The sequence below is a fragment of the Caretta caretta genome, chromosome 19 (genome assembly GCF_965140235.1).
Source record: "Caretta caretta isolate rCarCar2 chromosome 19, rCarCar1.hap1, whole genome shotgun sequence".
NCBI classification, from domain to species: Eukaryota; Metazoa; Chordata; order Testudines; family Cheloniidae; genus Caretta; species Caretta caretta.
The window spans coordinates 4,014,137-4,028,306 of record NC_134224.1 but is presented as its reverse complement, the minus strand read 5'-3'; the positions used below and the strand labels follow the sequence as shown (position 1 = coordinate 4,028,306).

Genomic DNA, 14,170 nt, shown 5'->3' with positions numbered 1-14,170 from the left:
AGAGGGCAGCAGCCAGGCATACAGCAACACTGCACGCCCCGGGGGAGGGAAACCCCGGCAAGGACTCTGGGGCAGCCCTGCCTGCTCTTAGGAGATGCGCCACAAGGATCTTTAACATGCACCCGGTGCGGACGGGACAGGACATTGGGAGGTTCCAAGGCTCACTGCGCCAGGCAGAAGCCTGGGGCTGGGGAGACCCTGCTGCTCAGGGGGGCTCACCGCATGGGGGCTGGGGTGTGAAATTAAGTTCCCAAATAGCCTCATTTAGTATAAAATAATCATGGGGTTGGGGGTCAAACACCCAGCAATTATTAGACACGTGTGCAGACGCAGAGCCAGTTAGTAGCCATCCATACATCGAGGGGGCGTTATACTTAGAGGGGGCATTGCTATTTCCCAGTGCCCTGCCCTGGATAACCTTCCCCACTGCTGCTACTAAAGTCTCCCCAACGAGTAAGCACCTCCCCATCAGTACAGCAAACCCCCAGGTCACTGCCCCCTCATGATTATGGATCTGCCCCCCTGGAGCAGCTGTGCCCCCTTCCCATTAGTCTGGGAAACTGTTACTAGAGAGTGCCCTACAGATAGCTGTCCCCAATCACCACAGAGGAACGCATACGACAGTGCCCCACAGGGCCCCTGGCACTAGCTGTCTGGGTTTTTGCTGGGGGAAGATGCATTGGGAGGGACCTTACAGTGACCCTGTAATAAGGCACCCAACCTGAGGTGCATGTGCCTCAGTTTCCCCTCAGCCCAGCCACAAAAAAAGAGCACAGTCTCTCTCACTGTCTGATACAAATGATGCCACCTCTGGGCAGAATTTATTCATGTACACGTGCACTAGTCCATGGACCCCTCATGGGAAAAACCCTTCTCCCAGTTCCCCTAGTAAAACACACCAATGCATGCTGGTTTTCCACTCCCCTTCCCAGCAACATCACTTCCAGGTCACCCACCCGGGAGCCCAGCAGCACTCGGTCCCCAGTGCCTTTCCACCCTCAGTGCAGGCCCCCACTTGCCCGGCCAGCCACTTGACCTCACGGCTCTTCGACCTGACCACAGCCCCCCAGCTCAGAACCCCCTCAGCCCCCCAGAACTGGCTCTCCAGCTCAGGAAGGCCAGTGGCCAGGCTCCTGCTGGTCTCTGCACAACCCTTCCCTGCTCCAGGGGGCCTGAAGCACCCCGACTCTCCCAGCAGCTCTCAACTGCACCTTCCCTTGCTTGCCCCAGGCAGCTCTGATCCCCTAGGGCCCTAATTAAGCCTAAGTGAGGGTCAAGTGCCCAGTCACAGGTGCACAGGCCTCTTCCCTCTTAAAAGGCCAGTGTCACCCTATGACAGACCCCATATCAACGGGCCCTTGGGGAGAGCAGACCCCAGCCAGACGACCCGTCCCTGCTGGGGGCCGGCTGCAGGGCTCCGTTCCGGCTACGCCGAGCTAGGAGACAAGGAAAAGCACTTTGAAGAGAAAACGCAGTTTATGCACAAATTCACATGGCCCGTTTCCAAGCAGCCTTGTCTCCAAGCAGGCGGGACCCTCTGTCCTGGCCATGGGCGTTACACCAGGTACAAAGCCACGCATCCCTCCCACCAACTAACAGCCTGTCGTAACCCTCCAGGGCACATCCCCATCAGGAGGGCCAGGAGCTAATTACTGCTAGCGCTCAAGTCCCCACAATGCAGCCAAGAGGTTGGAGACGCTCTGAGGGGGCTGATGGGTGAGTGACATGCCCTGAGCAGCGACGGTAGGGGACATCTGCCCAAGGGGGGTTTAACGCGCCAGAGGAGCAGGAAGGCAGGGATGGGGCAGCTCCGTACCCGTGCTGAGCAAAGAAGGGGTTCCAAAACAGGCAGGAGCAGCCCAGGAGAAGCCTCTCTCTCCGGCAGCAACATGAAGGCAACAAGGCCAGCACTGCTGAGGAGAGAGACCTGCCACCGCCACGTCCCTCGAATCTTCAGATCCAGCCGAAGCCCCACGGAGGCCCATGTCCCAGAGGAGCACTGGGGGCTGGACTGCCTGAGGGGTGGCAGAGAGTGAGATCCAGGTGGGCCGGGTGCATCCGGGCAGGTTGACTCAGACTCGTCAGCAAAGCCGTTCCTGCCAACCTCCTGCCACGGGGCACACTGGCAGGGAGCGGATCCCCAGCTCACATCGGACACTTGGTCACCCTCCAATCAGGCCAGGGAGATGCTGTTACCAGGTGACCCCCCCCCACCCAACTGGAAGAGCCCCAGGGGCAAGTTCAAGATTCTCACAATGAGGCCAAGACACTGGAGGCTGGCGCTATGGTGGACCAGTGCCCTGGAGAGGGAGCCGAGCTAAGCCGTGAGCCATTCTCCCAGCGGCCACGCTAGGAGGAGGTGAAGGAGGAGGAGCGGACGTTGGGAATGGATCTCTCCAGCGGGGAGGGGGGCAGTGGGAGGCACCGGACGATCTTGCGCGCAGTCATCCACAGATCAGCCCGGAAGCGCTTGATGGAGAAGCAGTAGATCAGCGGATCGATGCAGCTGTTGAGGCTCAGCAGGGCCACACTCAGGGTGTGCAGGATGTCCAGGGTGGAGGGTGGGCTGCAGCCGGGGGTCTGCGTCCGGCTGGCCACCCAGGGGGCCAGGGTGAGGTGGTAGGGGGCCACGCAGACCACAAACACCAACAGCATGCCCAGCACCATGGCCCGGGCCAGCCGGCGGTGGCTACCGTGGGAGGCAGTGGCCGAGAGCGACCTCATGATGGAGGCGTACGCGCCCAGCACCACCAGGAAGGAGGCCATGAAGAAGCCCACCATGGCATAGGCATAGTTCCTGTGCCCTGCAGACTGCTCAAAGCACTTGGTGCCCCGAGAGCCCGCCCAGGTCTGCTGGGCTGCCAGGGAGGGGATGGCGCAGCCCAAACACAGCAGCCAGACCGTCACGCAAGCTGCCATGGCCCCGTGGCGCCGGTTCAGAGCCAGGTCCAGCCTGGCCACGCGGACGGTGCAGTAGCGATCGAAGCTGATGAGGGTCATGAAGGCAATGGCACTGTAGGTGGCTATGTAGTAAGCAGCCCCGGCCAGACGGCAGGTGGCATCTGAGAGGACCCAGTGCCCCCCGGCCAAGTAGTAGGGGATCCAGAGGGGCAGGGTGAGGTTGAAGAGGATGTCGGCCAGAGTGAGGTTGATGAGGTAGATGCGGATGGCCTTCCTCACCTGGCCACTCTGCAGAAAGGCCAGCAGGGCCACCAGATTGCCAGGCAGCCCCACGCAGAGCACCACGCAGTACACTAGGGGCACCAGGACAAACTGCACGGGGTCACTCAGCTCACACTCCCCGCGGGCAGCACCCAGGGGTGCCTCCGTCGCCTCCAGCCCGGCCGTCCAGTTGTTCATCTCAGCACTGCTGGAAGACAAGAGAGGTCAGGGTTAGAGGGGAGGCCTGGGCTGTGTGCCTGAAAGGGGGTCAGAGTCCTGAGCTGGGGGCACGGGGGACTGACACTGATTAGGAGCCCCTCATAAAGCTATGTTGTCAACCTGGGCCCTGCACACCTTGCTGGGTAGGAGGAGCCAACCTGACCCCCTCAAACTCCGGAGAAGTTCTATCTATCCCTATCCCCATCCCCAAGCCTCCACCTATCTCCCCATCCACCCATTGATCTATCCAGCCAGCCAGCTCCATAAATACCGCTCGAGCTCTCTCTCCATCCACACCCCTCCAATGAGCCATACATCCACCCAGACCTCTCCCCCTCTCCATTCAGCCCCTCTCCATCCATCTCCACACACACTCCTCTATCCATCCAGCTAAGCATCTAGGCACTGAACTCCCAGTAAAGCCTGAAAGCATAAGACTCGGCGCAAACATGAGCACAGCAGCCACAGGCGGAGTTTGGGGGGGGGGGGTCATGGAGGGCTTTCTCCCCCCCCCCCCCAAACTGCAAGCCTCAGGCAGGCATCCTGAGCGTGCAATGCAATGAATTCTGCAGAGGAGACAGATGAGCTGCTCCCAGCTTGAGCCCTGAGGCAGGGTCTAGGAGTCAGAATTTTGTTTATAAAACACGGTGATTAAGAGAAGAAAGGACTGGTAGGATGTTTCCTAAAGTTAAATGATCTGTTCCAAGTTTGGTGGACTGGGAAAAGTCACCTAAATGATAGAAAGTAATTGGAGATTTTTCTACAATTATTTCAGTTGTAGTATCCCAGAGGCAGTTACAAAGTTACTCATATCTTTCCTTGGAAAGAGAACTGATTTTTTAGACAAAAGAAATGCAGTAGATCTAATCTACCTGGATTTCAGTAAAGTGTTTGATGCAGTTCCACGTGAGCAATTAATTAGTTAAATTGGATAGGAAGGGGATTAATATGAGAACTGAAAGGTGGATAAGGAACTGGTTAAAGGGAAGACTACAACAGGTCATACTGAAAGGTGAATTGTCAGGCTAGAGGGCATTTACCAGCGGAGTTCTTCAGGGATTAGTCTTGGGACCAATCTTAAACTTTTTTTACTGACCTTGGCATAAAAAGTGGGCGCGTGCTAATAAAATATGCAGAGGACACAAAGTTGGGAGGTATTGCCAATACCGAGGAGGATCAGAATATCGTACAAGAAGATCTGGATGACCTTGTAAACTGGAGTGATAGAAATGGGATGATATTTAATAGGGCAAAGTATAAGGTCGTGTACTTAGAGACTAACAACAAGAATTTTTGCTATGAGCTGGGGGACCTATCAGTTGGAAGTGACAGAGGAGGAGGAGAAAGACCTGGGTCTATTTGTTGTTCACAGGATGAACAAGAACCATCAGTGGTATGCAGCTGTGAAAAAGGCTAATGCGGTCCTGGGGTGTTTCAGGCGAGGTGTTTCCACTAGAGACAGGGAAGTGTTAGTACCATTATACAAGGCACTGGCAAGACCTCATCTGGAATCCTGTGTGCAATTCTGGTCTCCCATGTTTAAGAAAGACTAATTCAAAGTGGAACAGCTGCAGAGAAAGCCTACTAGGATGATCTGAGGAATGGAAAACCTACCTTAGGAAACTCAAAGAGCTTGGCTTGTTTAGCCTAACCAGTAGAAGTCTGAGGGGAGAGATGATTGCCTCCTATAAATACATCAGAGGGACAAATACCAGGGAGGGAGAAGAGTTATTTAAAACTCTAAGCACCAGTGTGGACCCCAGAACAAATGGATAGGAACTGTCCATCACCAAGTTTAGGCTTGAAATTAGGTGAAGGTTTCTAACCATCAGAGGAGTGAAGTTCTGGAGCAGCCTCCCAAGGGGAGCAGTGGGGGAAAAAAAACGAACTGACTTCAAGACTGAGCTTGGGAAGTTTCTAGAGGAAATGGTGTGACAGGACTGCCTACAATGGCATGTGGCCCATCGGCGACTGCCTGTAGCAAAAATCTCCAATGGCTGGAGCGGGACACTAGATGGGGAGGGCTGAGTTACTACAGAGAATTATTCCCAGGTATCTGTATGATGGATCTTGCCCACATGCTCAGGATCTAACTGATCATCGGATTTGGGGTCAGGAAGGAATTTCCCCCCGGGCTCAAATTGGCAGAGACCTCTGCAGCCTGGGGCATGGGTCATTTGCCGGTGTAAATGGTGGATTCTCTGTAACTTGAAGTCTTTAAACCGTGATTTGAGGAGGTCAGTAACTCAGCCAGAGGTTCGGGGTCTATCACAGGAGTGGGTGGGGGAGGTTCTGTGGCCTGCAATGTGCTGGAGGTCAGACTAGATGATCATGATGGTCCCTTCTGACTTCAGTAAGAGAATCTGAGTACGACGAGACAGTATGATTTAAACCTCACCACTGTCCCATAAGTGACTTGCCTCAAGAGGTCAGAACATGTTAGTATTAGAGCTGAGCGGGTCTAATATTTATTAAATTTTCTTTCTTGATGTAGGAATGAGACAGAAATTATCTGACAGGAGCATTGTAAGTTATTATCTGCCAAAAAACAAGTGTTTTCAGTTGTCTAAGTAGTCCCTGGAACCATGGTTAAAGTTATGCCCCTCCTCCCCCCGAAGCATCTGAAATGGTGCCCCTGTGGGCAGGCAGGGAATTTGCCCACACACACGCGCGGCCCCGTTGGCCTCACTGGAGCCCAGCCCCCCCACTTATAGAAGTCACACGACACTGATGCTCAGTGCTCCATGTGAACTGGGCAGCCCAGCCCTGTTTGAACAAGGGGAAGAACCTGGCCCTTAACCCTGCGGCTCTCTGCAGAACAGAGCCAGCTGTGTCCTCAATGGGTTTGAAACGCTTTGCAGAAGGAACAAAGTGCTCCAGGCGTGGGGAAATCCCTGCCTGGCCTGCAGCTCCCCTCCCTATCTGGCTGCAGTGCAGACAAGGGGTGGTGACAGGTGAAGGGAGGTTTCATGTGATCCCTGGGCAGAGCAGACCCCAGCCGGATGCCCCATTCCTGCTGGGAGCTGGGGATGGCAGGGGAGTTCGGTCCCGTCCATCCTTGCTGCCTGTTCCCTCAGCACCTAGAGATCGAGGACACAGACACTAACTGGCCATGGCTGGGGGTGTTGGGCACTCAGCCCCCATCGCTGTCCCCTGGGCCAGCCAGGCCCCAGGACCCAAGGGGACAAAAATGCTCTTCTAACTCCCGCTAACCAGAGAGCTGGATTCTCCTCTGGCCCCCATCCTTCGCCGGCAGGGCAAGCGAGTCATCCCCTCGGCAGCGCCCATTCTTGTCAAACCTGCCGTCCGCCCCCAGCCCCTCTCAGCGGGCAGCGTCTCCGCCTCCCCCTGCAATCCAGCGCCATGACTGCCCGGAGACAAGCCCAGACCCCTGCTCCTCACAGGCCTCAGCAGAGCTGTCTGGGGAGCAGCGCTGGACGAGCAGGGTCTGGAGAGCAACAGCACTTACCCGGCTGCCGCACTGAGGCTCTGAGCCCCAGCTTCCTGTGACGCTGGAGGGAGGCTGGCCCAGGGGGCAGTCAGCCGGCTGCCAAGCCCGAAAGGACCCCGGAGAGGACTCATTCCGGGATGAGCGAGGAGGTTCCTGCATCTGAGCTGGGACACAGTTCACGGGACAGCAGCTCGGGCTCCTTATGCCGTACAGCCCCCGTCAGCATGTAGACCATTGTCTAGGCCTACGGGACTCTCTGCTCATCACTGCACTGTCAGCAGCCACAGGGCTGCAGGGGAATCACCAGAGAACCCTAACCTCAAACCACAGCCCGGCGCCTGACAGCCAGACAGACAGGTTGGCCGTTAACGTCTCAACCAAGCGAGTGCAGTTCTTCCCGCTGCTCGTCTGAAGGCAGACGGTCGGCGCACCAGAGAGCCCTGTGGGTTAAGGAGGAAGGGACTGTCCGTCTCTGGATCCGTGCTCCCGTCCATCCAGCCATCCCTCAATCCAGCCCTGCACATCTGACTGCCTAGTCACCACGCAGTGCACCCATCCCCGTAGCATCTAGGCCCCAGCCAGAGCAGGCCAAGCCCTGCACCTCCACCACCCAGCCAGAGCCATTGTCCCAGGGGAAATCAGCGCCAGGTTTCACCGGCAGCAGGTTTGGAGGAAGGCACCAGCGGCAGCATTGGGGAGTTGGAGTTTTTTCTTTCCCAGGCATGCGATCCAAACGCCGGCTCGTCATCTCCGGGCCGAGCTGATACAGGGGCTGGGACCGCGGCCAGCGCCGTCCCCACGCCACCCTCCAGCCAAGCCAACGCCTTGGCTCCTGAAAGGCTGCGGGGCATCAGAGCTGGCTGAAGTCCCTCCCCCAGCACCCCCCCTTCCTGCAGCACCTCCCAGCCTTAGCTCTTTGCCTGGACCATTCAGGAGGTGACTCGGCAGAGCCTTGCTCAGACGGAGCAGGGGCCGGGAGGCTCAGCACTGTGGTTCTCACGAGCAGCCGGGCCGCACATCCTCAATGCAATCCATCTTTTCCATCCCTTTCAATCCAGGGAAACCCCCTGGGACTGCAGCCCAATCGAGACCCCTAGTCCGGCAGTGGCTCTTTGCTCCAAGAGCAGTTGATAGGCAGACGTTCACCCAGTGTCAGTAATTTCCCTGCCCCGTGACCTGGCCCAGGAGAGGCCTTGAGGCCGAGATGCCAGGGCCAGTGGCCCTGCATTAGAAATACCAGGCCCGGTTGCATGGCTAGAGGTGGAAAGGATAGATAGGCCCTTGCTCCACTGCAGGTATTTCCAGCTGCCGCATAGATCCGTGCAGCGAGCTTCAGCCTCTGCCATTCCCTGGGCCAAAGGAAAACCCCGAATGTAGAGGCAAAGGAAGCCAGATTTAGTCTGACTTGATCAGGGCAGCAAGTTATATGGGCCTGTGGTGCCTGGGCTCCAGCAATATTCAGGGCATGGGGGGTCTGGCTCCACCAGTGTTCGGGGCTGGGTGTCTCCCCTGAAGCGTCCCTGCCTGAGCCCTGGGCAGCGGGCGGCTGCCCAAGGGAGCGGTGCCAGCAGCAGGCTGAGGCGATTGGGTGGAAGTTCAGAGGAGTGAATGGGCGACCGCAGCAGCTCAGGAAGCCCCAGGTGGCTGCTTTGGGCTTTTTCTGTCCCTTCCTCTCCTCTGCTTTTCTTTTCTTTTGCTAGTTTCCCTTCTGTGTGGCTGTAGCCCTGAGCTGCCCCACACCCCAAATCCCTCATCCCAAGCCCCAGCCAGAGCCCTCACCCCCGACATCCCAAACCCTCTGCCCCACCCTGAACTCCCTCCTGAACCCCTCCTCCCCAGCCCCACCCTGCAGCCCTCCCCCCTCACCCCACCCCTCTGCCCTAGCCCTGAGCCCCTCCCACACCCCAAACCCCTCATCCCCAGCCCCACTCCAGAGCCCTCCGGGCTGTCACAGAGAGAGGGATTTCCCAAGCTGCCGTGAGTCAGAGGCACAGCTGCATCCAGGGCCACAGGGCCTAAGCCACGGAGAGAAGATCCCGCAGAGATGCTGCCCCAGATCCAGCTCGCAGCTGCAGGGGCTTAGCACTCCCGCCACAGCCGCGTATGTGCGCCCGTCGGAATGTCCCTGCCTGCGTCCTGCTCCAGCCGGGCAGTGCGGCTCCCCCTCGGCCGAGCCAGGCGCTGGCTTCTCTCTGCCTGGCAGTCGCTGGTTCCTCAGCTGTGCACACTCGCCCTGCCCTGCTGCTAGCCACACACTCCACTCCCACAGCAACGGGCTACGTTCCCACCGGGAAGGAACGAGCATCTCAGATCGGATCAGCAGCTACTGCCCTGCCCCAGAAAGGGGCCAGCTTCCAGCAAAGGCACTCAGCCACTCATTGAGTGCTGAGACCAGGGGGTTGGACATTCCTTCCTGACCCCTGCAGGCGATCGGTTTGAGCCCTGAAGCTTGAGGTTGAATCACTGCCCCTGTGACCCTGCCTCAAGCTCGCACAGCTCTAGGACTTACTGACATCCAGAAAGGTTTCCTGTCTCCCCCCATCGCACACTTTTGAAACCACCAACTCACTGGACACTAGCTGGGCCCCTTGTTAGCAGTCTCAGCAATGAGGCCAAGCACACCGAAAGACTGGCTAGCTGGAACCCTCCCAGGGCAGGAGTGCGGGAAGCTGCTGCTCACACTGTCCCTGCTCTGTGGCTATTCATGGGGGCCATGCAGATCTCTCACTCACTCACTCACTCTCACACACACACACACACACATACACCCTCCCAAGGCTGGGCTCAAAGGCAGCAAGACAAAGCCCCAGAGATGCAACAAAGAGCCCCCAAAGAGACCGAGTGGTAAGAAAATCAGTTTGGTCCTTACCCACGGACTCTGCCTGACTGACTTATTCTGCAGCAGCCCTGCTTCAAATAGGCAGATGAGCAGGAGTCGGGGAGAGAGAGAGAGAGGGACAGAGGCTTCCCCAGCCCAGACACATTCTGCTTGCCAGGGACTGGTTGTCACAGTTACAAGGAAGCTGTGGCTTTTTTGGTGCGAGTCATTTCAGCCCCGCGCTGGGAGGCCGAGACACTGCCAGGCGCCCTTAGCTGACAGACAGCCACGAAAGGCTGCAGATTTTCTCAAGAGACTCAAACCACATGAGCTGAGCTTTTCGGCCCAGCCACAGAAACACTCCGTGCTACAGAGAAGGGATCTTAAGGCCACCCCAGAGTTCAGGCTGCCTTGACCTTTTCCCATTGACCAGCACCAAAATCATCCCCCCCCTTAAGTGTCAGTATTTACTCACCAAGGCCCTGATCCTCAGAGGTATTTAGGCTCCTAATTTCCACTGACAACAGTAGAGGATCTGCCCCCAGACCCCGAATGTGCTCAATCTTGTCTGATCTTGGCAGCTAAGCCGGGTCAGGCCTGGTTAGTGCTTGTATGGGAGACCTGCCAGGAACACTGGGTGGCCCTGATTTCTGGGAGCTCGGCACTCGCAAGCGGGGCTGAGTTCCAAACAAATCGGCACCGGGGGCGGGGAACCTAGCCCCACCGGTTGGTGCAGAGCCCTCGAAAAGCTGGTGCTCTTGTGAATGTCACGATGACACAGCCCATGTTAGATTATTCCGCATACACCAGCTCCGTTTCCAAGCCCACTGGCAGAGCACTGAGTTCGATAACAAAAAAATATTTGGCCCTCTTAAGCTTTCTCATTAGACTGTTTATTACTAAGCAGGAGTGGCACTTAGCTTGGAATATAGATCCTCATAATGCGCCCTGGCTCTTATGTTGTGCTCAATAGCAGTAGCTCTCAAAGCCCTCTACAAAGGTGATATAGCAATATCCCTCTTGAATAAATGGGGAAACTGAGGCACAGAGCAGCAAAGTGATGGGCCAAGGAGAGAGAGAGAGAGAGAGACTCTTCACACACCCAGGATACAAATTCCAAAGCTCATTCTTACACAGTGCTACCCCACTGGGTTCTGCAGCGCTGAGCCAAAAGCGTTGTTTGTCACAGCTGAATGGCAGGCCTGTCCCACATGGCAGAAAAAGGAGCCCAGTGATCTCTAGGACTTTCCCATCTCTAGGAATAACAGGGCTCTACCATTCCAGGCCATTCCATGCTCTGTGGCTGGTGTAGAAACCAGAGCAGCTATGGTGGGGCAGCTAAATGTTTTTTCAAGGAGGGGAAAGCAGCCTGCCCTGCTAAAGCCCCTAGCCAGTCGCTCCTCTTGGAAAGGGGGGTGGGAAACTGGCTCTGGGCCCTACCCCAGCAAATCACCCCCTTCTTCCGAGAGCCCCATCCAAAGAACTGGCTAGTTCTGAGCACTCCCCTCCAATGAGATGTCGCTGCAAGGGGTGCAAGGGGGATGCTCAGGTTCCTGGCTCCAAGCCGGTCTCTTACCCTGCAAGGCTGGCTTGTGGGTCGGCAGCGTTCCCGTCCCTGCTGCACGTCGCTGTCTGGCTGAGCCAGGTCTCTGGGAGGCTTTAAGGAGCCCGGCCAGGCTGTGTGGCACGTCTGATCTCCACCGCCCCCGAGCGCCGTCTCTCTCTGTCAAGGGTTAATCCGCACGGTGTCGCGGGGTATGGGGTGGCAGCTGGAGGCAGGGCAGGGCAAGGCACCTGTGCATGCTTGTAAAAGGGGACTTCTCGAGGAAAAGCTCTTCTAAGGCTTCCCCAAGTCCGAGGAGGCCAGCAGCACTGCAAGTGGGGCTGTGGGGACGCAGCCCTGGCTCCCACGTCAGCCCCTGGCCCACGTCATGCACATCTGCACGGAGTGGGGTGCAGATGAGAACAATGGGACCTAACAGCTAAGGCAGAGAGTCCCGGGCACAAAGCACCGGGGGCCACTCTGTGCGGAGGTGAAGGGGGTTCCTGTTTCCCTGACCCAGTCCTCTTGCCCACACCAGCCCGGAGTGCTTAGCCCAGCAGGAAAGCCTGGTGCCGGCTGGGATGAATCAGCCGTGTGTGACCAGCAGCAATAATGGGCCCTTTCATTCCCTGCTCTCAGGGCCGGACTGACTGAGCAATGTGGCAGCTGAGGGTGCAAGCCAGGGTCTGCGCTGGCATGGACTGCGGTGGGGCTCAGGAATCTAACCACAGAGCACTTGCTGCAGGATCAGGGATGGAAAGGAGGGACAGAACTTGGAGAAATTAACACTTGCAATTCCCCCACCCCTGCCGAGAGCAGGGTGTCGCTAGCCCCGTTTACCAGTGGAGAAACTGAGGCACAGAGTGGGGCAGTGACTCACCCATACGCAGTAGGAGAGTTGAACACAGAACCCAGGTGTCCTAGCCCCCCTTTCTCTCGCAGTTGTGAAGTTTCTTCCTAACCGTACTGGGATGCGGAACAGCATCACCTGCCCCACCCCTGGTGAGAATTCACCCCCTGGGGACTGGCGCTGGTTACAGCTGTTGGTGGCTAACTACTCAGGCAAGATGCACCACTGTAAGTTACAGGGTGTCGTGTCTTTGCCCAGCTGCACGAGGCTTAGCACCTCTGGCTGGCCCTGGGGCAGTGCCTGACCGCGACTGGTCCTGACCTCAACTCCAGCAGGACAACAACGCTCACCTTGGGAGATGAGCGACTCCCGTGTGGATTCCTAGATGCAAAGGCCAGGGGAGACCTTCAGATCAGCTTGGCTGACCCCCTGCATAGCACAGACCACGGCCCCTTGCCCAGTTACCCCTGTCCTGAGCCCAGGAACTTGTGTGGGCTAAAGCCTCTTCCCGAAAGGCAGCCAGGCTGGATCATCAGGAGATGGAGACATCGACACTTCTTTTGGCAGCCCGTTCCAACGGCTACTCACCCTCGCAGTTAAAAACATGCACCTCCTTTATGTTCCCACGCGTCTGGCTCCAGCTACCAGCCACCGGTTCTTGTTCGGCCTTTCTCCGCTAGATTAGAGAGCCCTCTCGGGCCTGGTATTTTCTCCCTGGGAAGTTATTTGTGCACAGTAATCAAGTCACCTTGCGAGCTCCTTTTAGATAAACTAACCAGCCGGAGCTCTTTAAATTTCTCACTGCAGGGGATTTTCTCCAGCCCTCAAATAACTTGTGTGGCTTTTCACTGCCCCTTTGCCAATTTTTCAACATCCTTTTTAAAATGTGGAGCCCAGACCTGGATGCAGTATTGGTCTCACCAGTGCAGTATACTGACATAAAATCCCCATCCTGCTCCTGTTGTGAAGGCCAAGACTATAACAGGGTTCAAAAAAGAACTAGATAAGTTCATGGGGGATAGGTCCATCAATGACTATTAGCCAGGATGGGCAGGGATGGTGTCTCTAGCCTCTGTTTGCCAGAAGCTTGAAATGGGCTACAGGGGATGGATCACTTGATGACCTGTTCTGTTCATTCCCTCTGGGGCCCCTGGCACTAGCCTCTGTCAGAAGACAGGATACTGGGCTAAATGGACCTTTGGTCTCATTCAGTATTGCCGTTCTTATGTTCCTATTCACTAAGCTCCTGTTTGCACCTTTAACGATCACATTAGCTGAATTATGCGTATCCCACGGGAATGGGGGGAGCAAGGATCATGGCCTGAGGGGTTTGAACCCCCTGGGCTCTGAGCCAAGGGAAACATTAGCAGGAATCCCCGAGAACCGGGCTCCTGCAGAGACCCGCAGTGGGAGAGCCCACGGGACACGAGCCCGCAGAGCATGTATTTAGTGCAGTGCAGCCCGAGGGATGGATGGGGAGCATGACAACTCCATGTGGTCAAGTTTCCACAACTCACCAGCTGTGCTGAACAAGCGGCAAAGGGAGAGCAACGCTGGACTTTCTGTTCCTTTCAGGTTTTGTTCATTTCAAAGTGATGTTCAGAATTAACACCCAGAGGCCCCACCAGATCCGTGCGCAGCACTTGATTGGGCTGTGCTCCATCAAAGGCTCCAGCATTGGGGCTTCAGGAGACCTGGGTTTTGTTCCGAGACTCACGGCGTGACCTAGGGTACGTGACGTCCCCCTCTCGGTACTTCAGTTTCCTCCCACCTGAGCATCAAGGTTTGCACGGGTTAGTTAGTTAATGTTTATAACATGCTTTGAGAACCTTGGCCGCAAGGGAAGAAATACATTCTTAGATGGTTTCCTTTTGGAACCTGTGGGCCCCTTCCCAGCTATGGGTGTGTGCGCCCAGAAACCACACAACTGGGCACTGTGCCAATGTATGATCGTAGACCCAATACCGGGCCTGCTGCTCTGTGTTTGTGAGTGGGAAGCATGAGAGGAAATAATTAACTGATCCCCAAGGCCTCCAATACAGCGGAGGTCAGGCTGGAGAGGGAGAAGTAGCCATCCTCTATTCAGGCTCCACCCACACCAAGCTCCACTCACAAATAGTGAGTCAC

The 14,170-nt window shown here is 56.6% G+C and overlaps 1 protein-coding gene across 2 annotated transcripts; it reads right to left on the bottom strand.

The window, feature by feature from the left end:
• Window positions 1-788: 788 nt before the first annotated feature.
• On the bottom strand, window positions 789-13,783 carry LOC125624817 (platelet-activating factor receptor-like). Of its 2 annotated transcripts, XM_048826061.2 has the most exons (3): window positions 13,561-13,783; window positions 11,227-12,757; window positions 789-3,370 (listed from the first exon to the last, which is right to left on the bottom strand). In XM_048826061.2, the coding sequence occupies exon 3, from the start codon at window positions 3,358-3,360 to the stop codon at window positions 2,350-2,352; it is 1,011 nt and encodes a 336-aa protein (XP_048682018.1). In that variant the 5' UTR covers window positions 3,361-3,370; window positions 11,227-12,757; window positions 13,561-13,783; the 3' UTR covers window positions 789-2,349. The 2 variants fall into 2 exon arrangements, with proteins under 2 accessions (XP_048682018.1, XP_074977431.1); XM_075121330.1 differs by lacking the exons at window positions 11,227-12,757; window positions 13,561-13,783 and adding an exon at window positions 6,851-7,296.
• Window positions 13,784-14,170: the final 387 nt, after the last annotated feature.

Excerpts from the sequence above, each read along its gene's own strand:
- LOC125624817 (XM_075121330.1), bottom strand. The coding sequence starts at position 6,963 with ATGAGTCCTCTCCGGGGTCCTTTCGGGCTTGGCAGCCGGCTGACTGCC. Across the intron at positions 3,371-6,850 it reads AGCCTCAGTGCGGCAGCCGG|CAGTGCTGAGATGAACAACT; the intron begins GTAAGTGCTGTT and ends CTTGTCTTCCAG.